A 27,705-nucleotide genomic window follows, 5' to 3' on the forward strand; every position below is an offset into this window, starting at 1 on the left:
CCATCAAGAAAATGTTATTCAAATCCAGCACCTGAAGCAAGTTTGAGATTGCCCATCCCTTGATGCATCATCCATGCAACTTTGGTTAATATTGGCTTTCTAGTTCCTCAGTGATATAACTGCACACATAACTTAAACCTGAGCAGTTATCTGGAACATGTCCAATCCCGCATCTGAAGCAAGTCAATTAGTTTGCATCCTTAGATGTATCATTCATGCATGTTTGTTCAAACATAGGATATATACCTACAGCATCCGAAGCATGCCTGGTAGTGTCCATCCTTAGATGTAACATCAATGCAAGTTTGGTCATCACAGGACTCATAGCTACTTGGAAATGAGACCGCACCAAAAACATTAACCTGCTCACTCAACATGAAAATGTAGGTCAGATCCAGCATCCGAAGCAAGCCTGGTAGTGTGGAACCTTATATATGTATCATCCATGTTCAGTCTTATAGTCTCTATAAGGCTAATAATTACTTGGAAATAAGACCTACATCAAAAACTGAACAAAAAATGTTAATCTGCTCCAAAAACTACTCCATTATTATTGTCATTCCTTTGCTGATATTGCAGCATCTGAAACCTCATCTGGTACAATGAAACACATGCATTAGAAGCATTTTCCATGCATGTCTGATCAATATAGATCATAGAAGTACTTGAAAAGAAAACTCCTTCAAAAACCTTAACCTGGGGCGCCTACTACGATGCCGAGGGTATCACATAAGCTTCCCAAACTTCAAATTAAAAAATCGTAAACGATCAATGTTGATCACAGCAACATTAAAGGCGAATGAACATTGAGAGCACATTTTGAGTCTTTTGTTATGAACATTTATGGCACGGTATCTTCTGAGTTCTCTGTAATGAACATTTAAAGCATGGTACCTTTGAGTCCTTTGTTATGAACCATTATAGCATGGTACCTTTTGAGTTTTATATTACAAACATTTAGAGCACGGTACCTTTTGAGTCTTTTGTAATCTTTCTCAATGCATTTCTTCAATCCACCACTTTTGAAGTACTCTAGCAATGTCTTTCTGCACCATTGGATCCGTTCCAATTGCTGAGGTCCCCAGTGCACCGTGGCGAGTTTCTGCATTGCCGATGCATAATCTTGCAATACCTCTGTGTTTTTACAATGGTCTTTCCATATGTTTCCAATACTTTTCTCTCCTAAAAAGTATTTAATATCAGATGGTGAGGAAATCAATCAATCTCCGCACTCAAAGCATTAATTGAGAAAACAGTATACGGTGAAAAACGATGTACTATAAAAAAGAAAGTAAATTCAAACATTTTTCATACCGCCGCTTGAAACGCAGGGGGAATACAGTAATAAGGGTATCCCTCCAAGCTTTATGATTTGGGTAACCCATCTCTTATCCGTAAATCCTCTAATACAACTGAATGAAATTTCATGAGACTTTTACAGAATCTGTGTTATATAGTACCATTGTGCACTTTCTATTTTACATTTTGATCCATGTTTTGGATTCCCACAGCCAAATATGGATATATTTACCATTCTTTCTGTAATATTGAAGGGTACATATCCTTATCCGCAACCCCTCCTTTACTACGTACTGAATAGTTGAAACTTTCAGTGCTCACAGTACCTTTAGTTTAAAATTTCACTGCAAAATAAACAAGTCTTTGGGCCACAACGCTCACCTTCTGTTCTTATCAACATATTTCCCCCTTTATATTTCTATGCAAAATGTTGATCACACATGAAATGCATTTTTATGACCCTGTAAACGAAGTTTCGGGGGGTGTATTCTTTTAGCCATGTCTGTCCGTCTGTTTGTTAGTTAAAACTTATCTTGCCCATAAATTTTGAGTGGTAAGGGCTATGTGGCTTTCATATTTCACAGGTGCATTCCTTGTGACAAGACCTTTCTTTGGTTACCACCAAGTTTGGCTTTGACCTTGGAGTTTAACCAACATTTACAAACAAGAGGCCCATGGGCCACATCGCTCACCTGAGAAGCTTTGACCATTCTGTTCTTTACCAGATTTCCCCCTTGTTATACATAGTGCATCCCCACCCTACCCCCACTGATCATAATTTAGACATTTTGAAATCTACACTACCCCATGATCCTTCCATGGGCACATATGTTTCAGCTTTTCTGGCCCAGTGGTTCTTGAGAAGAAGATGTTCAAAGATTTTTCCTATATATTTCTATATAAAACTTTGATTCCCCATTGTGGCCCCGCCCTTCCCCCGGGGGTCATTATTTGAACAATTTAGAATCTACATTATACCAGGATGCTTCCACATAAGTTTCAGCTTTTCTGGCCCAGTGGTTCTTGAGCAGAAGATTTTCAAAGATTTTTCCTATATATTTTTATGTAAAACTTTGATACCCCATTGTGGCCCCGCCCTTCTCCCGGGGGTCATGATTTGAACAATTTAGAATCTACACTACACCAGGATGCTTCCACATAAGTTTCAGCTATTCTGGCCCTGTGGTTCTTGAGAAGAAGATTTTCAAAGATTTTTCCTATATATTTCTATATAAAACTTTGATTCCCCATTGTGGCCCCACCCTTCCCCCGGGGGCCATTATTTGAACAATTTAGAATCTACACTATATCAGGATGCTTCCACATAAGATTCAGCTTTTCTGGCCCAGTGGTTCTTGAGAAGAAGATTTTCAAAGATTTTTCCTATATATTTCTATATAAAACTTTGATTCCCCATTGTGGCCCCGCCCTTCCCCCGGGGGTCATGATTTGAACAATTTACAATCTACACTACCCCAGGATGCTTCCACATAAGTTTCAGCTTTACTGGCCCAGTGGTTCTTGAGAAGAAGATTTTTTAATGACCCAACCCTATTTTTGTCTTTTCTTGATTATCTCCCCTTGCGAGGGGATATGTCCCTTCATTTTAACAATTTAAATTTCCCTTTACCCAAGGATGCTTTGTACCAAGTTTGGTCAAAATTGGCCCAGTGGTTCCTGAGAAGAAGTCGAAAATGTGAAAAGTTTACAGACGGACAGACGGACAGACAGACAGACGGACGACGGACAAAATGTGATCAGAAAAGCTCACTTGAGCCTTCGGCTCAGGTGAGCTAAAAAACTCCACACATTTTTACCTTGGTAATACTGTATACAGGGAAATTTTCGCCCCCGTTTTACTTTCGCCCCTTTCGCCCTTTCACAGATCTTTGTCAGAAATAAGAAAAGGATGCTTAAAATATATTTACAACATTTATTACTTCTTACATCAATAATTTTTTTTTAAAAATTTGTTTGTTATATTAAAAGTTTCAAGTTAAAAGTTTCTATGTTATATGACTGTGGACTGGTTCATTGGTTCAGAATGGCGCAGTGGTCCGTAATGGCGCCACTTCCGTCCCGGACTCACACGTGGCGTATTGTATGGGTAGTGTGGAAAGCCTCGTCTGGTCCTTCCGACTGTATATAACCATAAATCTCTACTTTTACTTCTTACGTCTAACTAGGATCTATGGAATGTTTATCAATAACATATTGTAATGCTACTGACATATTGTTACTATTTTGAACATACTTCCGATTACAGAATTACTACTTACTTACTACAATGCTTACGAAGCATCATTACTACTGAATATAAGTATACATTATACACACAATGCAACAATATGTTTAAGTTATGTACACATACTTCCTCTTTATAAACAATCCTAGCTAAATATGCGTATTTTCCTATACATATTTTACTCATATACTTAATACTCTACTTACTTTTCACACTTTAGCATGGCCATTTTTATTATACGAAGAATACACATAAGTATTCAACTTACTACCGTACAAACAATTACTACAATGCTACTGACATATTGTTACTATTTTGAACATACTTCCGATTACAGAATTACTACTTACTTACTACAATGCTTACGAAGCATCATTACTACTGAATATAAGTACATTATACACACAATGCAACAATATGTTTACTCGAAACAACTTTACTAAACAAGAAGCCCAAGGGCCTTATAAGTCACCTGAGCATCATGCAACAACTTTCAAATGACTGAATTGGTTCATGTTTTAAGCTTGATGCTATGGTATTCACAATTTTAAAAGAGACACCATTGCTTATTATAACTATACACTTAGCAATTGCTAAGTTTGGTTACTTAATACCCATAGGCAGAGTAGGGGAACAAAAACTGCATATCAACTTATCAGTAATATTCAGAAATAATCAGTAGTGCCCCTACCACACATGAACCTATTTCTTAGTTTCCGTACATTGCACAATTTTTGAAAAGACACCCTCGCTTATCAAAATGTTTGAATAATACCAAGGAGCCGATTTCAAACAATTAATTAATTTTCAGTATATAAGTAGAGCCCCCCCCCCCTCTATGGTACCCCTGACCCAGGGGCCTTGAAATTCACAATTCTGGAAAAAGGGCCCTTGCTCCTCATTACTATATAGTTCATTTGCTTATTACCCAGGAGCAGAGAAGATTTTCAAAGATTTAATGTATTTTCACTATATAATTTTTCAATAGAGGCCCGCCCTAACACCAGAACTCCTAACCCTGAGGCCAAATAATTCATAATATTTTATTAGCCCATTATTTTCGTTGAATTAAATGTTGAGCTAAATATTTTTCTTAAATAAAAGAGCTTCAATTAGCGTTAAGTCTTTTTTTCTACCCCCTAATCGAAGATTCAGGGGTATATATAGTATTTGCATTGTTTGTCTGTTAGTTCGCAAAAACTTTAACCTTGGCCATATCTTTGGAGTAGATGGGGCTATGGCTTTCATTTTGGAGATGTATATCATTGCAACAAGACATTTCTGTGAGTACCAGAACATTGACCTCTGGACATATGTACCAATTTAGGATATGTACCAAATTTATAATGCCAAAATTCGTTTTTTTTTTCAGAACAAATGACGTGTTACAACTAAAATTAAATTATATCGAAATATACATGTACAAATAGATGTCTAGTAAACAGTTTAAATATGCGCTAAAGCGCACTAATTCAGGGAAAAGGTTTATGAAATTATGAGAGAGTTAATAAATTTAATGTAGCAATTCAATGTCCTTCTTCAACACCATCTTCATTCATAATTTATAATAATCATATACTCTTTAACTTTTATTCTCCAAAGCCTCTATAGTCGTCTCTACAAGTGATAAACTCCCTTGATTAAAATTATTTGTTAGATTGCTGAAAATTCACTTCAAGCAAGTTTATTACCTGTAGAGACAGCTATAAATGGTTGGGAGGTACATGTAGATAACAAATATATATTGGCTAAGAATGTGTCTAGAATTAGGGAGAAAAATGGAGGATGGTCAAGAGTTGGGATCAGAAACGTCAGTCAGCATTTGACTCAATGATAAATTGTATTTGCTGTTTTTCTTTTGGCATATAAAGATACTTTCATTACAGGGCTTACAAGATGATATTACCGAATTGACATAAATAATTTAACTAAAATGAATATTGAATACTCCGATTTTTTTTTTACTTTTCTTAAATATTTAAAGTATGTTAATTACTTGTATGTGCAACCTATATTAATTTTTTCTTATTTTCATATACTGAGTATGGTAAAGTTGTCACACAAAGATACAAAATGATACAAAACAAAAAGTTTTGATCGTTCACTTATTAAGAGACTTAAAAGTATAAAACAGATCACCAACACTTCGTGAGAATGCAGCAGTAAATTTATTTTGTTGACCGGTTTCGACCTGTGACGGTCGTCATCAGAACAATCAAGCATGTAAATTTATCTACTGAAGTAAAAAATGCGGATGACGTTGCTATATACACAAAAAATGCGGATGGCGTTGCTATATACAAAATAAAATGCGGAGTGTTTTGCACATATGCGGACTTGCTTAACAATGGTACTTTATACAAGATATAATCAATTTACGTTTCCTCTAACTTAAGATTTAGTCAGTAAATAACATTATTTTTATGGTTAATAAAGTCGTCCATAAATTGTGTGGATTATTATTCTTCTGTTGCATCATCATTTGTTTTGGTAGATTGTGACGTCACAATAAAAAAAAATACGGAAGGTTTGTACATGTATATAGAGTGCGTAAAACTATACAAGAGGACATTGGGTTACATTTCCTATAAATGTTGGGATAACATAAAATGTAGTTTGGTGCATAAATTGCTGTTTCTGAATAGTTCTATTTCATGGAGGATAATAATTGTTCCTAAAATTACATTAAAATAATTAACATGTATTAATATCAACAAGGCTAATCTTTAGAATGTTCAAGAGTTCATTGTAGTTTTATGACGAAATTCGTTCAGACGAAATGTGAAGTATGTAGATCCTTGCTCCAATTCGTCCATTACATAAAGAGGGGGGGGGGGGGTTGTAGTTAACAATTACTGGGATTTTTTATTGTCCTTAAATGCTTTTGTTGATTCCTTATCGGCTTCCTTCTTCTTCATAAAGTTTGGAATTGCAGTTAATAGATCGTTTATATGTTCCATTTCGTTAGTGTTTTCTTTGTTTTTAAGCTGGGATTTTAAATCAAGTATCTGTGTATTAATTGTATTAATTCTAGTATTCCAATATTCATAAAGTAAGCGGATGAGGCTGCGGCTAAAATTAAGGTGTGCTTCCTCCCAGTTTAGGAGAAATAAAGCATTACTGTCTGGAATTTGTGGAATAATTTTGGCTCTGAGTGTTTTAGGTATGAGGTCCTGTTGTTGGCATTTATTCAGGTATGCGGCATGGCTTTTAGTTCTTTGGAGTTTAATATGAAGTTTTCGGAGTGTCCTAAAAATGGCAACATTTTCTTCTGATATTTTCGGTTTCTCGGAAGATTCCACTGGATCGGATGTTGCAATAGAGGTTTCTTTCCCTGCTGTTTCTTGTTGAGATTTGTTAGTTGTTTCTGAATATTCTATATCCGTATCAGATTTTGAAGAATTGCGGAATCTTTTTTTGGGGTTACTGATGTCTGCCTTGAGGGATTCATTCACTTCCTGGTTAATTGATTCTTTTAACTTTGGAATTGAGTTGGTGGCCATAATGTATAGCGCAGTTCGGAATGGTGGATACCTTATGGTATGCAGGGGTCCCAGTAACAATGTAGAATACAAAACAAAGAAAAGCTGGAGACCAACACCTTGAGGTTAAAATTGCGGAAGATTCTCACGTGTGGATACCGAAAGGTATTCAAAAGGGTCTGTAACTAAAGTTAATAACTTAAAAGTATAAAACAGATCACCAACACTTCGTGAGAATGCAGCAGTAAATTTATTTTGTTGACCGGTTTCGACCTGTGACGGTCGTCATCAGAACAATCAAGCATGTAAATTTATCTACTGAAGTAAAAAATGCGGATGACGTTGCTATATACACAAAAAATGCGGATGGCGTTGCTATATACAAAATAAAATGCGGAGTGTTTTGCACATATGCGGACTTGCTTAACAATGGTACTCTATACAAGATATAATCAATTTACGTTTCCTCTAAAGTTTTTCTGACTTAAGATTTAGTCAGTAAATAACATTATTGTTTTATGGTTAATAAAGTCGTCCATAAATTGTGTGGATTATTATTCTTCTGTTGCATCATCAAGCTGTTTCGGTAGACTGTGACGTCACAATGGAAAAAAAATACGGATGGTTTGTACATGTATATAGAGTGCGTAAAATTATACAAATGGACATTAGATTACATTCCCTATAAATGTTGGGATAACATAAAATGTAATTTGGTGCATAAATTGCTGTTTCTGAATAGTTCTATTTCATGGAGGATAATAATTGTTCCTAAAATTACATTAAAATAATTAACATGTATTAATATCAACAAGGCTAATCTTTAGAATGTTCAAGAGTTCATTGTAGTTTTATGACGAAATTCGTTCGGACGAAATGTGAAGTTATGTAGATCCTTGCTCCAATTCGTCCATTACATAAAGAGGGGGGGGGGGGGGGGTTGTAGTTAACAATTACTGGGATTTTTTATTGTCCTTAAATGCTTTTGTTGATTCCTTATCGGCTTCCTTCTTCTTCATAAAGTTTGGAATTGCAGTTAATAGATCGTTTATATGTTCCATTTCGTTAGTGTTTTCTTTGTTTTTAAGCTGGGATTTTAAATCAAGTATCTGTGTATTAATTGTATTAATTCTAGTATTCCAATATTCATAAAGTAAGCGGATGAGGCTGCGGCTAAAATTAAGGTGTGCTTCCTCCCAGTTTAGGAGAAATAAAGCATTACTGTCTGGAATTTGTGGAATAATTTTGGCTCTGAGTGTTTTAGGTATGAGGTCCTGTTGTTGGCATTTATTCAGGTATGCGGCATGGCTTTTAGTTCTTTGGAGTTTAATATGAAGTTTTCGGAGTGTCCTAAAAATGGCAACATTTTCTTCTGATATTTTCGGTTTCTCGGAAGATTCCACTGGATCAGATGTTGCAATAGAGGTTTCTTTCCCTGCTGTTTCTTGTTGAGATTTGTTAGTTGTTTCTGAATATTCTATATCCGTATCAGATTGTGAAGAACTGCGGAATCTTTTTTTGGGGTTACTGATGTCTGCCTTGAGGGATTCATTCACTTCCTGGTTAATTGATTCTTTTAACTTTGGAATTGAGTTGGTGGCCATAATGTATAGCGCAGTTCGGAATGGTGGATACCTTATGGTATGCAGGGGTCCCAGTAACAATGTAGAATACAAAACAAAGAAAAGCTGGAGACCAACACCTTGAGGTTAAAATTGCGGAAGATTCTCACGTGTGGATACCGAAAGGTATTCAAAAGGGTCTGTAACTAAAGTTAATAACTTAAAAGTATAAAACAGATCACCAACACTTCGTGAGAATGCAGCAGTAAATTTATTTTGTTGACCGGTTTCGACCTGTGACGGTCGTCATCAGAACAATCAAGCATGTAAATTTATCTACTGAAGTAAAAAATGCGGATGACGTTGCTATATACACAAAAAATGCGGATGGCGTTGCTATATACAAAATAAAATGCGGAGTGTTTTGCACATATGCGGACTTGCTTAACAATGGTACTTTATACAAGATATAATCAATTTACGTTTCCTCTAAAGTTTTTCTGACTTAAGATTTAGTCAGTAAATAACATTATTGTTTTATGGTTAATAAAGTCGTCCATAAATTGTGTGGATTATTATTCTTCTGTTGCATCATCAAGCTGTTTCGGTAGACTGTGACGTCACAATGGAAAAAAATACGGATGGTTTGTACATGTATATAGAGTGCGTAAAATTATACAAATGGACATTAGATTACATTCCCTATAAATGTTGGGATAACATAAAATGTAATTTGGTGCATTAAGAGAGAAAAAACACTTTTTACGGATTTCAGCTCAAATCTGTACTTAGATTGGAAGGTTTTAAAAGCTAACATAGTTCTAGTTTGTTTGAAAAATCATACTCATTTAACATAATTTTAATCTTTAGTCCCTTTTATTAATTTAACTTGCATTGAAAATTTCTTTAAGTCTTTGATTGCGTAAATATATAACTTAATTCATTGTTCTATAAAAAATTTAGAGAGGCAGAATAGAAGATATTTTCATACGCAACCATTCCTCCACAAATACAGTCCTTACTAGTTTCAATTACAGTTTTTCATATCTATTTTAAAATGTTGTACAAACCTGATGAGGGAAGAAAAATATGAGGTTTTTTTTTTACATCTCTTAAAGCTAAATCTATAATACATAAAAGCAAATATACCTTTAATAATTCATCTAATCAGAAACCAGAGAAGAATCCTATCTTAAATTAACAAGGAAAGAAAATTTCAGCCCTTATATATGCAGATTTTCATTATTCGTGTCTAACACTAGTGAATATATAATGCGGTTTGTTTTCATGTAAAAAAGTAAAATATCGAAGAAACGATAAAGTTATAACAACGTTTTCTGACGTGAAAATTTTTCTTACCCATTGCCAATAATTGCCATCATGAGATGAATATTGATTATGAGCAAAAATAATAGATTTTGGATCTTGACTGGATTTCGACTTCATGATCAAACAAGAGGCCCATGGGCCACATCGCTATTAACCTATTGTGCCTCCTACCCCCTCATCTGTCATGATTTTTACACTCTAGAATCTATACTACCCAAGGATGCTTCCACATATGTTTCAGCTTTCCTGGCTCAGTGGTTCTTGAGAAAAAGATTTTTAAAGATTGTTCCTATATTTTTCTATGAAAAACTTGGATTCCCTATTGTGGCCCCGTCTTAACCCCCACCCCCCACCCCCACCCCGGGGTCATTATTTTAACATTCTAGATTCTACACTACACCAGGATGCTTCCATATAAGTTTCAGCTTTCCTGGCCCAGTGGTTCTTGAAAAGAAGATTTTTAAAGATTTTTTCCTGAATCAGTAAAACTTAGATCCCCTATTGTGACCCCTCCCTACCCCCGGGGTCATGATTTTGATAAGTTATATTCTACACTACACATTAAGAACAACTGTAATGTCAAGGTATTCTGCCACTTTTTTTTTTATCTTGTTCTAGGTCTTTGTGATGATTTCTTAAACCAAAGAACTCAACTAAACACATCCCTTTCCCAATGATACGAACAGTATTCAAGCTCAAACGTCCATGCATTATCATTATTATTTAAAATAGGACCAGAGCAAACACGGACCTACATATCATTAGAGGTAGGATCAAGGGCAATGAATGAGTGAGCATCCCCTGCCGACCAGTCACACCTGCCTAGTGCTTCTTCTCATGATTGAGAAATAACGGAAAAACCCGTCAACGATTTACTAGTATTATGTAAATACTGTAATTGCCTAACAATTAGTATGAAAAACGTCAGTCAGCATTTGACGCAATGATAAATTGTATTTTCTGACAAGGTCATTGTATCGACCATAGAGCTTACGAAATGATGACTTTGAACGAGTCTGTTGATATTCTTGTTTCATCAACTTATTTGTCAATAATTTATCTCGTTTTAGAAATTACACCTACATAGGGCATACTCTTGCCTATCGAATCAACTGAGAGATATAAACCCTGTATGCAGGTGATGAAGGTTTATTGCTGCATATGGGAAATTGACGCATAAAGCTTGGTTGTAAGATTACCATTAATGTCTTTTTCAAATAAAATATCCAAATATGAAACTGACGTGTCAGACACTGTGGTATCTATTTTTCTAAAGATCACCGGGATATACAATCATTGTATCGACATAAGAATTGAAATATCCATGATTTTAATTGACATTACATCGTTGGTATATCAAAATGTCGAGCTGAAGAGTCGCAACAAGTGTTCTCTTCTTTTCAGGCATATGATTTTGAACAAATTCTGCATATGATGAAAACAAAAATAGATCTGCTCATAGGATGCAATATTGGTGCCCATCGGAATTCCAATAGATTGTTCGAAGACCTGGTCTCCAAAAACAACATACCGGTATATTTTGTCAATCAGAAACTCAAGCATCTTTTTAATGTCATCTTAAGAGTACTTGTGTGCATAATCAGAATGTTTAAAAAAATAATTATGCAAATTATCAATGACAAGATAAGTAGATTAAGGAGTTTCCTTTTTATTGAAAAAGCAGCAGTTTCAATGATATATAAAAGCATGGACTTTAATTTTTCATTGGGAATGGCTGTCCAATTAAAAAGTTTTTAAACAGCTGATTTTGGTAAAGTCTTGTGATTTCAAATTTGCCAAAAGTTCATTGGAATTACAACACTTCTCGAATATATTGTTGCACATATCTCTTGTAGTTTCTCCTTCATTACTGTTAATATATTCACCGTGCATAACCCCACATACGGGGGCGCGGAATGGTGCCACCCGGGGGTGAGGAATTAGAAGCGGAATTTTCAATGTTCGTTGACCTGATTAGCTTTCCTACAGTGATTGAGATGAAAATAATCCTAAATTCACTTACGGCGGAACTCAGTGATATCCCAGCTTACTGTTACTCATTTCCCAGCTCGGAACTCGTCCTAGAAATACATGAACACTTCTGCAATATCTTGCAAGAGCATGCGGAAACGCAAATTTGACCGTTACTTTGTGAAAGTTGGTGCCTTATATATCACTCAGCTTCATTTGATTTAAGTGAGGGACTTCTAGATATGATTTTGCTCCAAACACTCTAATGTTTCGGAGAATTCCACCTCAAATAAAGGGGACAGACTTCAATATAAGTATGTGGCACTCGGGGGTGAAGATTTTAGTGGAGGCTGGGGGAAGGAATAAATCTCTAACTAATGAAAAGGAATCGTTTCTATAAAAATTATATTGATTATACAAACATTGAATTGCTACATTAAATTTATTAACTCTCTCATAATTTCATAAACCTTTTCCCTGAATTAGTGCGCTTTAGCGCATATTTAAACTGTTTACTAGACATCTATTTGTACATGTATATTTCGATATAATTTAATTTTAGTTGTAACACGTCATTTGATTGGATAAAAGATTTAATTTATATTGTATCCCATAACTTGGCTACGTCACAATGAGCTACGACAAAAACGTTTATACTCCGCTTGACGTTAATTTTAAAATTTGCTCAGTTTGAAGCCATTTTGGGGGACAAAAATTGTCTGTTTGTTTACACTGAAATTATGAGGAATGAAGCTTAATGTAACCAATGTTATACGATACATGTAGATACTGTAGATCACTAAATTTTCGCGACACCTTATTTTCGCGAGATAGCCGTTGACTCTTTATTAGCGAGACATATTTTTCACGAATTGTTGTTTTCCTCTATATAATCGTAAGGAATACTTTTATATGCGAGAATGAAAATTTCGCAAGCTCATTGTCTCGCGTAATTACGCGAAAATAAAGTTCTCGTGAATAAAACGTGTTTTACAGTACATAAATTGGTCCAAGTTATGTTTTGTCGTATATTATAGGTTAAGATAAGACCTCGGAACATTAACTGGCAAAATTGGAAATATACAGCTTACGTCATTTTTATCTGTTACAATCAAAACATTCAGTGATATACAATGAAATGGGCGGGTACAATTCGATCCAGACGTGGGGAAAACATCTGATTGAAATTGCATATCGAAATTCATTTTGAGTTTTATACTTATTCTCACTGAAAACTTGGACAACTTTATTTAAAAACCGTCCAGCCCCCCTCCCCCTCACCAACACAAAGATATGCATATATTTACCAAACAGAAAAGAAATATTTGTTCCTTAAATATTAATTTATTTAAAACAATGGACAAAAAATTTCAAACTACCAAAATTGAAATTATTTGTCTTTTGAGTCAATCAGTAATAATGTGCCTTCTAGCGTAGCTGAGGTGGATTGAAAATGAATTTCGATCTGCAATTTCAATCCGATGTTTTCCCCACGTCCGCGTCGAATTGTACCCGCCCATTTCATTGTCTATCACTGTATGTTTTAATTGCCAGTTATTGTTCCGCGGTCGTAAGATTCATTCCTTAAATACACTTATGGTATACATATCGTTCTTTTACAGTAAATAGAACTTGATCAATAGTTTAGAGTAGAGTACATATTACATATATACTACTTGTTAGTCCGTTATTTACACACTGAATTGACGAGGGATTTTCCAGATCATGACAAGGGGCACACGGCGGGTGTGACCGGTCGGCAGGGGATGCTCACTCCTCCATGGTACTTGATCCCACCTCTGATGTTTTGAAGGTCCATGTTTGCTCTGCTCCTGTTTTGTAGTGTTTTATGAACTTTTGATCTTGAATACTGTTCGTTATCTCCATATGTTTCATGTATATGGAATTGATTTAGAATAATATACGCGTGTTCATGCAGTGAAGTTAATCAAATATTAACTAACTATTGAAAGGAGAGGAGCTAACAAGGCGTTCAGAATACCCATAGCTTCAGATATATAAAAATCATATTCAAATTGTGAAAAGAATTTAAAGTAAATTTTTCATTATTGAAATTAAGGTAAACAAAACCTTTCTGAGAAAAATTTCTTGAAAAAAAAAATTATTCCAGACCTGTTATTGTAAATGGTATTCGTGGGTATCGAACCCCCTAGCAATAAAAACATTGAGTATCACCACAGGCACTTGAGGGCTGGACCCCACTTTTTTCACATCACCTTTACTATTGAAAATGTCCATTGAAAGGTTGGTTGGACCCCCCACTTCTTACCACAGTATGGTGATTTCAAGGAAATGTAGTATTGTATCAGTATGCCAAAAAAAAAAACAAACAAACAAGAGGCCCATGGGCCACATCGCTCACCTGAGCACTAAGGGTAGGAAAAAGTAGAAAATGGCTTTTTATTGTAAAGTTTAAATCCAAAAGTAGTCCCATGACCAATCATGGATTTGCTATTTTTTAGAAAATGATTTTTAAAGAATTTTCCTATACATATCTTGAAAAAATTTGATCGGCCATTTTTGCCCCGCCCTACACCTGGGGGTCATGATTTGAATAAATTTGAATCTACACTACTTGAGCATGCTTCCATATAAATATGATGAATTATGGCTTTGTCATTCTTGAGAAGATGTTTAAAGAATTTTCCTATATATTTCTATGTAAAACTTTCAGTTTGGTCGGCCATTTTGGTCCCGCCCTACCCCCGGGGGTCATGACCCTTACAGAAATTTCTGATAAGTGACTTATAAGTGATTTATTCTTTTACTTATAAGTTGTTTATTCTGGACTTACACTTCACTGATACACGTAACTTATAAGTGACTAATATGTTACTCATTAGGATTTTATATGCAAATGAGCTGCTTGACCTATAAGTGACTTATAAGCCAGTATTAGCCACTTATGCTTTATGCAAGTATAGTCACTTATAAGTGACTATAAGTGACTTATAAGTCAAGCATTAACCCTTCATACTTTATCAAGTATTAGTCACCTATAAGTGACTATAAGTGACTTATAAGTAAAGTACAACACTACCTGTAAGATCTTAATTTAGAACAGAACTTCCAACCATGCAGGGGTTGCATGATATGTTCAAATTTTTTTTTACATATACACATGTATCTGCACTTTAGATAAAATAATCAAGTAAAAATTTTATGGAAAAAAATTACTTTCATATGACATTTCTTTGATGATGCAAACTTAACATATTAATTCAGTTTACAAACAAAAATGTTGAACAAAAAGGCAACAAGATTTAATGACCTTGAGGCTTCTTCAAATTTATGAAATCTGAAAGCAACTGAGTCAATTGATTCAAAATTTCAGGCAAAGGATTGTTAAAATAGAGAGATAATGTAAATAGAACCTACTTGTTGTACCTGATGTGAAGGCATACTCAAAATAAATCTAAAATGTCCAACATCCTTTCACAGACACAAACTTGGTTTCAAATTCTTGTTGCTGATCTCTGCAGAGACAAACTTTCTGATTGGCTACCTTGAATACCCATAATGCTCCTTGAGAGAAGTCTAGTATAGGGTAAAAATTCTAAGTCCACACTTATACTTCGCTCATACCATACTGATCTTCACTTATAAGTGAGGTATAAGTGAAATATTCACTGATATGTAGCTCATCTTTACTTATAAGTGAAGTATTAACGAAATCCGTTCCTCACTTATACTTACTTTGACTTATAGTACACTTATAGGTAAATTTCAAAATTTATAAGTGACTTATAAGTTGCTAATAAGTGGATTATAAAACACTTATAAGTTTCTATTAGTTTTTTCTGTAAGGGGATTTGTATAAACTTGAATCTACACTATCTGAACATGCTTCCATATAAATATGATGAATTATGGCTTTGTCATTCTTGAGAAGAAGATTTTTAAAGAATTTTCCTATATATTTCTATGTAAAACTTTGGTCGGCCATTTTGGCCCCGCCCTATCCCCGGGGGTCATGATTTGAACAAACTTGAATCTACACTACCTGAGCATGCTTCCATATAAATATGATGAATTATAGCTTAGTCATTCTTGAGAAGAAGATTTTTAAAGAATTTTCCTATATATTTCTATGTAAAACTTTGGTCGGCCATTTTGGCCCCGCCCTATCCCCGGGGGTCATGATTTGAACAAACTTGAATCTACACTACCCGAGCATGCTTCCATATAAATATGATGAATTATGGCTTTGTCATTCTTGAGAAGAAGATTTTTAAAGAATTTTCCTATATATTTCTATGTAAAACTTTGGTCGGCCATTTTGGTCCCGCCCTACCCCCGGGGGTCATGATTTGTACAAACTTGAATCTTCACTACCTGAGGATGCTTCCATATCAATTTGATGAATTATGGCTTTGTCATTCTTGAGAAGAAGATTTTTAAAGAATTTTCCTATATATTTCTATGTAAAACTTTGGTCGGCCATTTTGGCCCCGCCCTACCCCCGGAGGTCATGATTTGAATAAACTTGAATCTACACTACCTGAGGATGTTTCCCCATAAGTTTCATCTTTCCTGGCACAGTGGTTCTTGAGAAGAAGATTTTTAAAATCTGCCACCAAATTTTCATTAATTCCCAATTATCTCCCCTTGAGTAAGGGCGTGGCCCTTCATTTGAACAAACTTGAATCCCCTTCACCCAAGGATACTTTGTGGCAAAGTTTGGTTGAAACTGGCCCAGCGGTTCTTGATAAGAAGTCGAAAATGTGAAAAGTTTACAGACAGACGGACAGACAGACGGACGCCGGACAAAATGTGATCAGAAAAGCTCACTTGAGCTTTCAGCTCAGGTGAGCTAAAAATTGGTCACTACCCCCCCCCCCCCCTTCCCACCTTGAAATAGGATTTTCAAATTTGTTCAAAATCCCTCCCTTCTCTTTTGCTTGTCAACTTTTACAGGTAAGTAAAAATTTTTCTTGCCCCCCTATAAAAAAGGTCGCACGTAGCATCATTTTTACCCCCCTCGCCCCGGCCCCCTGTTGCTACGTGCCTGTAGTAGCAGAGATTTTATGACACATTTTATGTTTGTTTAACTTTGATTTTGTTAAGTCTTTCCACAGATTTCACAGGGAAACCGCGCGTACTTTCAACTTCTACATGAAAAACACATTTGAAAAAAAAACCCTGAGAAACTTAATTCTAATTACACTTTATAATATTTATCCAATTTCTTAAACAACAAGATCTATGTTAAGCTGAACATACTAGACAGTTCCAATTTAAATTTATATACCAGGATCTTAACAATTAAAACAGTGCAGATTTTAAGAATTACGATTGATATACAATGACTAAAAATTATTCCTTCCCCCAGCCTCCACTAAAATCTTCACCCCCGAGTGCCACGCACTTAAATTGAAGTCTGTCCCCTTTATTTGAGATGGAATTCTCCGAAACATTAGAGTGTCTGGAGCAAAATCATATCTAAAAGTCGCTCACATAAATCAAATGATGCTGAGTGATATATAAGGCACCAATTTTCACAAAGTAACTGTCAAATTTGCGTTCCCGCATGCTCTTGCCAGATATTGCAGAAGTGTTCATGTATTTCTAGGACGACTCCCGAGCTGGGAAACGAGTAACAGTAAGCTGGGATATCACTGAGTTCCGCCGTAAGTGAATTTAGGATTATTTTCATCTCAATCACTGTAGGAAAGTTAATCAGGTCAACGAACATTGAAAATTCCGCTTCGAATTCCTCACCCCCGGGTGGCACCATTCTGCGCCCCCATATGTGGGGTTATGCACGGTGATATTGGTTAGGAGTAAAGAAAGAGGCTTGGTTAAACATTTACTGGAGACCACTAAGTATCTTTGTTGTAAGGATGTCTAAGAGATTTTGCAATCAAATACATAGGCGTAGTCACAGGGGGGGCAGTGGGGGCACTAGCCCCCCACTTTCAGATCTGGGGGGGCAATAGTATGTCTGTGCCCCCACCCCCCCCCCCCCACCCCCCCACTTTTCAATGAAGAACAAAACCAAAAACCACAGCTATTTTCCCCAACATTACCTTTACTATAGGAAATGTTCATTGAAGGGATAGTAACTTGCCTTTGAAAATAAATAATGTCCTGATCTCGAAGACATACAATATAGAAATCATATGACATTAAGCTTGACTTTCTCTCCTAATTGAATCTTTAATGAATTGATTAAATAAAGTTTATGTTACCTCTTTTCATCACAAAGTTTCATTATGAGAAGCTGGAAAATAAGGGCTATTCGAGAAACTGCATTTAAAATCAATGGTAAAGAATCAGTAAACTCGAATGAAATTAAACGCTTCATGAAAGCTGCTGTAAAACTCGTTAAGAATCCCAAAGAATATTCACTGAAATGCGCGAAATTTACAACAATCAATGTCTGTTTTTAGACACATGAGCAGGTGGATTTCAATGAACAAAAATGATATTATTCGCATCAAAAATAGGTACCATCCTTAGCGACAAAAATTAAGTTAATCTCTGCGTTTTTTTCTGAAATTCAAACATACATGTATAGTGAAACATGAATCCATTGCTTTATACCCTCAAAATATACAATAAGATGCACTTGACAAAAACAGCCAAGGTCTGAGAAGAGCGAAGAATTGCAAAAAGCACAAAAACAATTTTCTATGAACTTTACATAAATATTAGTTGTCTTGCTGTTCAAATTCTAATTCGGGGATGCAGTTCAATTTCTGGAGAAGTCTTAAGAAAGCAAATTTTTGCAAAAAAAAAGTGAAAGCTTTATGAGAGGATGGAACCAGAATCTGAGGAACCCACTACATTAAATTTCTTCATGACAGCATCCAAACCCACGTGTCATGAAGAGTAAAGTAGTTTTGGGGATAAACAGAAAGTTAATGTTTTGTCACACCAACAATATTCGGCAGATCTTTCACCCTTTGACTTGTTTCGTTTTCCAAACTTAAAAAAAAACACCTTTCATAAAGAAGAAACAAGTAAAGGAAATCATAGGATCTGCCATATTCCAGTATACGAAGGGCCATACTCAAAAATGTGTACTAAAAACAATCACAAGTTGGATAAAATTGTTACGGACAAGTATTTTATTTAAAAGAGAATATTCAAGTGAATTCATTAAGGCTAAATCATTACAAAGCATTTTTGTTTCTTTCCGAGCACCGAGGACATTATGTATTGAACAGCCCTCGTAGATATAGTAATTCAATTTCATTTCGGTTATTTGGAATATTTAAATATTCAAAACTGAAATGATTAAGTATTATTCTGAGGAATTTCTTCCATAGAAAGGGAACTATTGAGTACAAATTAGAATAACACTTGTAGAATTAAATCCAAATTCCTCTGTAATACATTTACATTTTATATAATGAGTCTTAAAAAGACAATGTCGTTTCCTGCTGACCAGTACGTACTGATCGTGTAATCTATCTAATCCTTTTTTCACTTCTTGATTATAGAAGGATAGATGGTTTTCATATTGCCCCTCATTCTTTGAAAGTGTGTTTTTAACTTTACTTGCCTCCCACTACGAAAATTATTTTTTACCATATCTGTTCCTTCATTAAAACAATCAGACCAAATTTTCTGAGATTTACATAAAAGAAAGAGGGCGTACAAGGCGTGGATAATTCCGCGCTCTGAGACAATATGTTTCTCAATTTTCAAAACTTACGTAAAAGTTATATTTTTCTCAAATCATGTTCTCAATAATGTCATCTTCAAAACATTTTATTATTGCATTTTACTGAACGACTTATCATTCGACAATCTTTTTTTCAAAGTTGACAGTTAAGCAAGTTTAGTAGAAAATACGAGGGCTGTTCAATAAATAATGTCCTGAACTATTTTCCATAAAAAATAAGGGTCAGATTATGATAAAATTTGTTTTAACGCATGAATGGATCTTTAATCAACTGACAACCGCTTATGTGATCACGTTTTATCGTGTAGTTTTATTTTGAGGACCTCTAAAACAAAGGCTTTTCGAGACACTGCGTGTAAAATGCCTAGTAAAGAATTGTTGAAGAACACGGAAGAAAGAAGCTTCATAAAAGCTGCTGTTTTACTTGGTAAGCATCCCAAAGAAATATTTACTGAAATGCGTGATGTGTATGGAAATCAATGTTTGTCATACAGACAAATGAACAGATGGATATCAAAATTCAAAAATCGTAAATTTGAGGTCAAAGATAAGTCCCGTCCTGGTCGACCAAAAGCAACAACATCTGATGCAATGATAGCTAAAATTCGAAAACTTGTTACTGATGATGGGGGATTGACTGTTAGACAATTAGCTAAGGTTAGTAGTCATATCATCGGGGGCAGTTTACACAGTTTTGAAGAAACATTTGGCCCTGAAAAGATTAGCGTGCATTGGATACCGCACGTTTTGACAAATGAACAAAAAGAACAGCGTGTAAGAATATCCAAACAATTATTGAAAAAATTCAAAAACTGCAATGATCGACGTTTGTCAGAACTTTTAACGGATGATGAAACCTGGATTCATTACTTTGAACCCCAAAGAAAAAGTAACAACAAAATGTTGTTATCGAAAAGAGCAAAGCGCCCAGGGATAGCTAAAAGATGTCAAAGCACTAAGAAAGTGTTATATGCTATTTTCTTCAGTAGCAAAGGCCCTGTGGCTCAGATTTCTATTATGAAAGGTCGTTCGATAACTGGACGAGTCTATAAAGAAAAAGTGTTACAAAAGGTTAAAAGAGTTTATGAGAGGAAGAGACCAAAGTCTGGTATCCGTCACATCAATCTCCTCCATGACAACGCTCCAGCACACACGTCACGTATAGTAAAACAGTTTTTAGAGAAGGAAAAGGTTAATGTTTTACCACACCCGCCTTATTCATCTGACCGGTCTCCCTGTGACTTTTTTCTTTTAAAACACCTCTCAGGAAAAAAGTACAACTCTAATCGCCAATGGATCTGCTATATTTCAGTATATAAAGGGCATATCCCAAATTGTGTATAAAAAGGCATTTAGGAACTGGATAAAAAGGTTGCAAAAATGTGTTTCTGTTAAAGGAGAGTATTTTGAAGGAAATCATTAAAATAAAAACATTGACAATTGTTTTTTGTTTCTTTTTTTAACACCAAGGACATTATTTATTGAACAGCCCTCGTAGGTTTACTAGAGATATAAAAAATGAATTTTGAACTTGAATGGGTCAAGTCTCCATTTTTTTGTTAACACTTAAATGATGGAAATGTAAATGAAAAATTTATTCCATTTGTCAAAAAAATGGAATCTGAACCCATTCTATAAGAAAATCGAACTTTTCTGAAACAATGTACCAGGGATTGACATTAACGGTTGTCCGATTGCCCGGGACAAGTAAATTCTCAGTTCGGGCAAGTAAAACTATCAATGTGCTTGTCCGATCGGGCAAGTGGATATTTCTGATAGAAATATTTTTTTTAATCTCACATAAGTTTATTACAAACACATTAAATCAAACACTCGATTTCCGCCAAAAACGGGACATTGTTGTTGCATTGTTGCATTCGGAATCCCTCGGTAGTGTTTCTGGATCTTACCTTTATTCAGAAATCGGGTTCGTTATTCTGTTTTCTTTCGTAGTTTAAAAAAATACGATTATCTGTCTGGGTATAATAGTAAGGTATAATTGGATTTAAGAACCTTGATATGGACCTCGATCTGATTGGTTGCTCAATGCTCCTCCATTGTAAAGCCAGTCTGTCTGACAACTTACATTACAGTCTTATAATTATGAAAGAGAGATTACAGAATACTTTCTCTACCCAATTAAGGAATTATAGGAAGGACACCAATTATTCACGGTGCACGATGTATCTTCCTTCTGGTTTCACCTCAATTTTTTAGAGGAAAATTAGAATTTCAAAAATCATAAGAAAATAATATTCCTGCATACTCTGTGTGTTTTCCGGATAGTTACCCTGGTACATGTATATGACAGGAAAGTGTTTTATATACATATACATTTACAAATGTAGCATCACCATCACATCAACATTTTTTTCTGGCAGTTAACTTCAAAACAGAAATTAATTTGTCGACTTTTATATTTACAACAAATTAAGGTACAGTAACTGGGTTTTTTTCTTAAAAATTTTGGGCAACCAAATTTTGCATTCGGACAAGTCAAAATTGTAGTTCACTTGCCAGAAGGACAAGTGGAAATAAAAGTTAATGTCTACCCCTGTGTACGCTTCAACAAACCCGTTCATTTAAATCACACTGACAGACATCTATAACGAATATACTTCGTAGCGTAGTGGTTAACGCCGTCGGTCTTGTTCCAAACCCTAGCTATGGAGAGAGTTCGAATCATACGTGAAGCTTTTTTCTGTTTGTTTTAAAATATCTTAAAACATGAGTGAAAAAATGAATTATTAATAAAATATTTTTAAAAATGAAATACAGAATTAAATGTGTAAAAGATGACATAAACTATATAATAAAAAAAAATATCGCTTTCAGGAACTTTAAGAATTGAGAAATGTCTTTTCTCAGAACGGGGGATTGACATCACTTAATTTGTACGCCTCCATTCTTTAAACAATTCTTCCTTGCACGACTGAGTCGGCCATTTTCCCCGTCTATATATTGAAGTCATTCTCGTTTTTTCATATCGTGATATCAAATAAGAGGCATATATTTTTTATTTACAGAAAAAAGTATGTTCATAGTATATGTCTATATGAATGCTAAATTTAATTTTAAACAGAAATGCGGTAAGGAAAACACAGAAACAAAATATGGAGATAGCGAACAGTAATCAAACTAAAAGAAACAACATTAAAACAACACAAATTCGGAGCAGAGCAATAACATCAGAGGTTGGATCAGGTGCCATTGAAAAGTTAAAATCCCCTGTTGATTGGTCACAACCATCGTGTGCTCTTTGTCATGATCATGAAAACGGAAAACTCCATCGACAAATATGTGTTTAAATAATTGTCTGACAGTTTGGAAAACGTCATTCAGCAATCGCCTTAATGATCGATCATACATGTTGACAAGGTCATTGCGTCAACCAAAGAACTTGAAAAATGAAGTCTTTAAACGAGACTCTTGATATTCCTGTTTCATCAGCTTTTTTTGTTAATAGCATGCCTTGATTAAGAGAATGTTCGTAGGTAGAGCATGCTCTTGCATATCTGATCAATTGATATTAACTCCCTATGTCAGTGGTAAAGCTATATTGCTACATTCGTGTAGATAAGGGAAGTTTATAACAGAAAAGTTGAACATCATGTTTATTTGTCAGTTTCCTTTTCATATGTTCTGCTAGTAAAATACCTATTAAAGTGTCTTATAACTTCAAACACATACATGTACAGTGTAATTACAAATTCACATTTTCGTTACATAATTGCATTTTGGGAGCTAATTTCATTTAGGATGCATGAGTAGAAAACTGACGTTTAGCTTCATTTTTTTTCACAAAAAATACATTTCTTAAATGGTTGGTGATCATTTTGTGACGCTTTGGATCATAATTCGGCTTTAAACAGGCACTAAAATTAAAAGTCTTGGGCCTTTTGGATGAGACCTTAAAACTGATCTTAGGTTCGATGTCACGGAACGCATTTGCAAGATAAGAATTCCTCACTGTTTAATGGCCCTGAGTATCTATAACCAGTACAGGTCTAAATTTGAAGACTAACTGGTATACAGTGACATTCTCAAATGGGACGTAAAACTACATACTGCCACTGATATGTATTTAAAATTAAGATGTTTACAAATATTTTTGGTAAAACACTCTTTCTTTCTCATGTACATTATACACGAATTAGAAAGTGTTCGTACTTAGAACTTAGTAATACATTTCATTCCTGCGTGACATGATAGTTTCCTTTGAGCAGTGAAGGAGAATGTTAATATTTTTTTTATGTTTGAAGACTATTTATTGGTAATTCATGGTTGAGTAGGCTGTAAAAATTAATCAATTTCATTCAAAGAAGATGCCCATGGACCACATCGCTCACCTTTTTACAAAAAAAAAAATCAGAATTTGTATCATCTTTATTTGTAAGGCTCGTTATCTTAATTTCTGCATTTTGAAAAAAATTAAATTTCATTCTTCATCTGGAAATTGTATATAATCGGCTAATAGTTTACATTCCAAGAATGAAATTCTTCAAAATCACATTTCAGTCTTTAATAGAACGCAGTATAATTTCTTAAACAGAAATTTGACTGGGCAAATTTAAAACGGGGCAAAATTTTTAGCAGGTGTAAAAGGGCGAAAATAACACGGGACGAAAATAACCCTGTATAGAGTAATTTTAACATTCCAGTCAACCAATGTGAGTTCGATTTACCCTGCCTTTGCTGGATTCCATATCTGGTTTACATCACTTTTGGCTGTAGAACAGCACATCTGAAGTATCTCCTTTACAGCAGCCTAGTTTAAAGTCATCATTTCGTAAGTGCTATTGACGACGGATTTTTCCGTTCTTTTCCGATCATGACAAGGAGCACATGGCGGGTGTGTCAGGTCGGCAGGGGATGCTCACTCCTCCATGGCACCTGATCCCACCTCTGATGTTTTGGAGGTCTGTGTTTGCACTGCTCCTGTTTTGTATTGTTTTATGGACTTTTGATCTTGAACACTGTTTGTTTTCTCCATATGTTTCACTTTACAGGACTTGGTATTTTGTTAGGCATAAAGACAGGGGCTTGGTAGGCAATTTGCAGGACCCAATAAAAAATCTTTGTTAAGGAATTTCTTTTTGAGTTTTGGACTTATAAATCTCTGAAGGACTGTTAGAAAATTTAAAATCACATTTTTTTTCAAACATCTATAAAATCAAAACGTATTACTTTTCTACATTTTATACAACCATTCCATATGATAAAATAAATCAACAAGATTGGTATGAAAATATTGCATTTGGGTCAATTTATCACAAAGAACATGTACTTTTAACCAGATTCATTTTTAACTGTGATTAATGAACCAACCTCATGTGAAATACTAAACTTGTTGTTCATAATCTTTGGCTAAATTAAATATATTATATTGACCCTAGATTTAATTCTTTGTAGAAAATGTATACTCCTAACCCCCAATTAAATTGCTTTTGGGTCAAGTGATGGAGACTGGGGTTTCAAAATATTATTACTTCAATTATAGCACTTAATTAGACCTCTGTGGTTTAAGGGGGGGGGGGGGGGGGTAAATAATATGCATTTAAAATGTTGATACCCCCAACACACACAGTTTAATTTTTGGTTAAGATGGGTTTCTGAAAATGGATGCCAAATATTGGGATGTAAAATCTTGAATCCCATTGTATTTTATTTGCTTATAAAAGAAGTGTTCAAATATGATCACTATCAAATGTTAATAGTGTTCTGTTACAAATTTATTCTTTTTATTTAGCTTGGAGGAGAAGGGTTTGAGATAACATTGTTGCTGTGAACTATTGAACCCTTATAAGACTACATGTATAATAACAGATAAACAGAAAAGGGTGCTAATATAATTGACATGAAATATTGTCCTATATTATAATTTTTTGTATGGGTAGGGAAAGTTCAAGATAATGTAGCTACAAAATATTGAACAACTTACAGACTTCATCATTTAAGAGATGGGCATCATTCAAAATATCATGCCTATAAAATGTTTAAACATATAAACAATTAAAACTTTCTTTTAATTATTGGAGGGGGGGGGGGGGGTCATAATACATTTACTAAGGCAGCAAATATTTGAACAATTTCAAATTTCACTTCAGTGTTAATTCATAGGAGGAATTTAAAAATATTATGACTGTATGATGTGTTTTCATTTTCTCATTTATAATATTCTGTAAAATCATGTCTTCGTGTAGTTAAAATTTCGAGGTTTGAGGAAAAAATATTGCTTTGTGGGGACTTGATTTCCGGATTGGAGAATGTTTCATAGTAATACATATGAAATTTTAAATTTCATGGTGGTCATAAATTTGTGGGTCTCTCCAAGCCCCGAAAACAATGACTTTAAATCCCCAACAAAAAGTAGTAAGTTCACAGTAGTTGATAATGAGGACCCTTTTGCTTTAATTGCTTTATAAAAAATTCTAACTTATAATGAGTAAATTCAGAGAAGGTAAATGTTCATCTTAATTCAAAAACTGGTATCTTATACCATGGCATTATGCTTTTTCTATCTAATTTTTAACTTACCTGATTTGAGCTTTTTTCTAAGATCCCGATGAACAGATTTTACAAAATCTGCTAGTTTCTTCTTTTCTTCCATTTCTTCACTCATGGCTTCTTCTATCATAACTATCTTGAAAAAGTAAACAGTAAAACTAACATTTTATTGTATGTATAACAACTTAACTATTACAGGTACAATGCTTTTACCGGAATATTTTATCACGCAATTTACTGTAAATCACTTTTTATTCGCGAGAACTTTATTTCCGCGTTATTACGCGAGATGGTATGCTCGCGAAAATTCCATTCTCACGTATAATAGAATTCATTTAGATTATATAGAGCAATGACCACAATTCGTGAAAATTTTGTCTCGCTAATAAACAGTAAATGATGATCCCGCGAAAATAAGGTGTCGCGAAAATAAAGTGATCTACAGTATTCTTTTCTGATCAGTTATACTGTATATCACCACATTTTACCAACAGTTTATATTGATGAAATACTAGGTATTTGATATTAAATAAAACTAGTGCTAATTGTAACGGGGACCGTTACAGATGTTCCCCAAACGCTCCCCAACTCCCTTTTGGTGCCATATTCCCTTTAAGCGCTATTAAATAAGACACACTTTATGCAATTTAGACTTAAACAACATTTTCCCAGAAGAATACAAAATATATTTAAATTTTAGCATTGCACGCGTGCTCATCCGACTGCATGTGCGTAATAACCATATCATCTTGTCTACACTATTAATATATTTTAATATACTTAATATCAAATCAATTAATCCAGAAGTATTAGAAAATACACTCATTTAAGCGTATTTTTAATATTACTCATTTCACGTGCACGCACCTGCATGAGGACTATACCTTCTTGTAGGAGTCTATCATGTCTGTCTATGTTCTAAATCCCATCCTGTTTGGTTGAAAAACAAGGGAGTTATAGCCATTTATAGTTTTAGCCAATAAGATTGCAGCACACGTGCATGCGCGTGTTTTCACGACAATTGTTATATATAATATTGTAGTACATCCTAAAGTATGCATATATTTTAAGTTTCATAGCATTTCGTCAAAAAACAAAAAAAATATTGAGATTTTTGTTTCAGGCAATCAGGACGAAGCGCACGTGCACGTACGTGCATGTATGTGCATGACGACCATACCTTTTTGTAGGAGTTTATTATATCTGTCTATGTTCTAAATCCTATCCTGTTTGGGCGAAAAACAAGGGAGTTATAGCCATTTAAAGTTTAAGCCAATCAGATTGCAGCGCACGTGCATGCGCGTGTTTTCATGACAATTTTGATATATCACATTGTAGAACATCCTAAAGTATGCCTATATTTTAAATTTCATATTTTTTCGTCAAAAAACAGAAAAGATATTGAGATTTTTGTTTCAGCCAATCAGCGTGAAGCGCACGTGCATGCGCGTGAGTTCGTGCTAATTTGACAGCGTCATATTATCTACACAAATAATGTATCTTTATATAATGAGTTTCAAATCATTCAATCAAAAAATGTAAAAGTTATAGCTATATTAAGTATATCGGTCATTTCACTCATATCACGCGCACGCACGTGCATGCGTATGCGCACAAAATGACCTTCGTTCCGCACACCTACACTACACACCTATT

At 34.7% G+C, this 27,705-nt stretch overlaps 1 protein-coding gene across 1 annotated transcript; it reads right to left on the bottom strand.

Annotated features, from left to right (window-relative positions):
- Positions 1-880: 880 nt before the first annotated feature.
- Positions 881-26,187, bottom strand: LOC134230733 (S-adenosylmethionine sensor upstream of mTORC1-like). The gene is made up of 2 exons (XM_062712569.1): positions 26,080-26,187; positions 881-1,182 (listed from the first exon to the last, which is right to left on the bottom strand). The coding sequence occupies exons 1-2, from the start codon at positions 26,177-26,179 to the stop codon at positions 881-883; spliced, it is 402 nt and encodes a 133-aa protein (XP_062568553.1). The 5' UTR covers positions 26,180-26,187.
- Between the last annotated feature and the right edge of the window lie 1,518 nt (positions 26,188-27,705).

This window comes from Saccostrea cucullata, unplaced genomic scaffold, assembly GCF_032062105.1.
Source record: "Saccostrea cucullata isolate Sc308-1 unplaced genomic scaffold, CSIRO_AGI_Scuc_v1 ctg11496, whole genome shotgun sequence".
In the NCBI taxonomy this organism is placed as follows: Eukaryota; Metazoa; Mollusca; class Bivalvia; order Ostreida; family Ostreidae; genus Saccostrea; species Saccostrea cuccullata.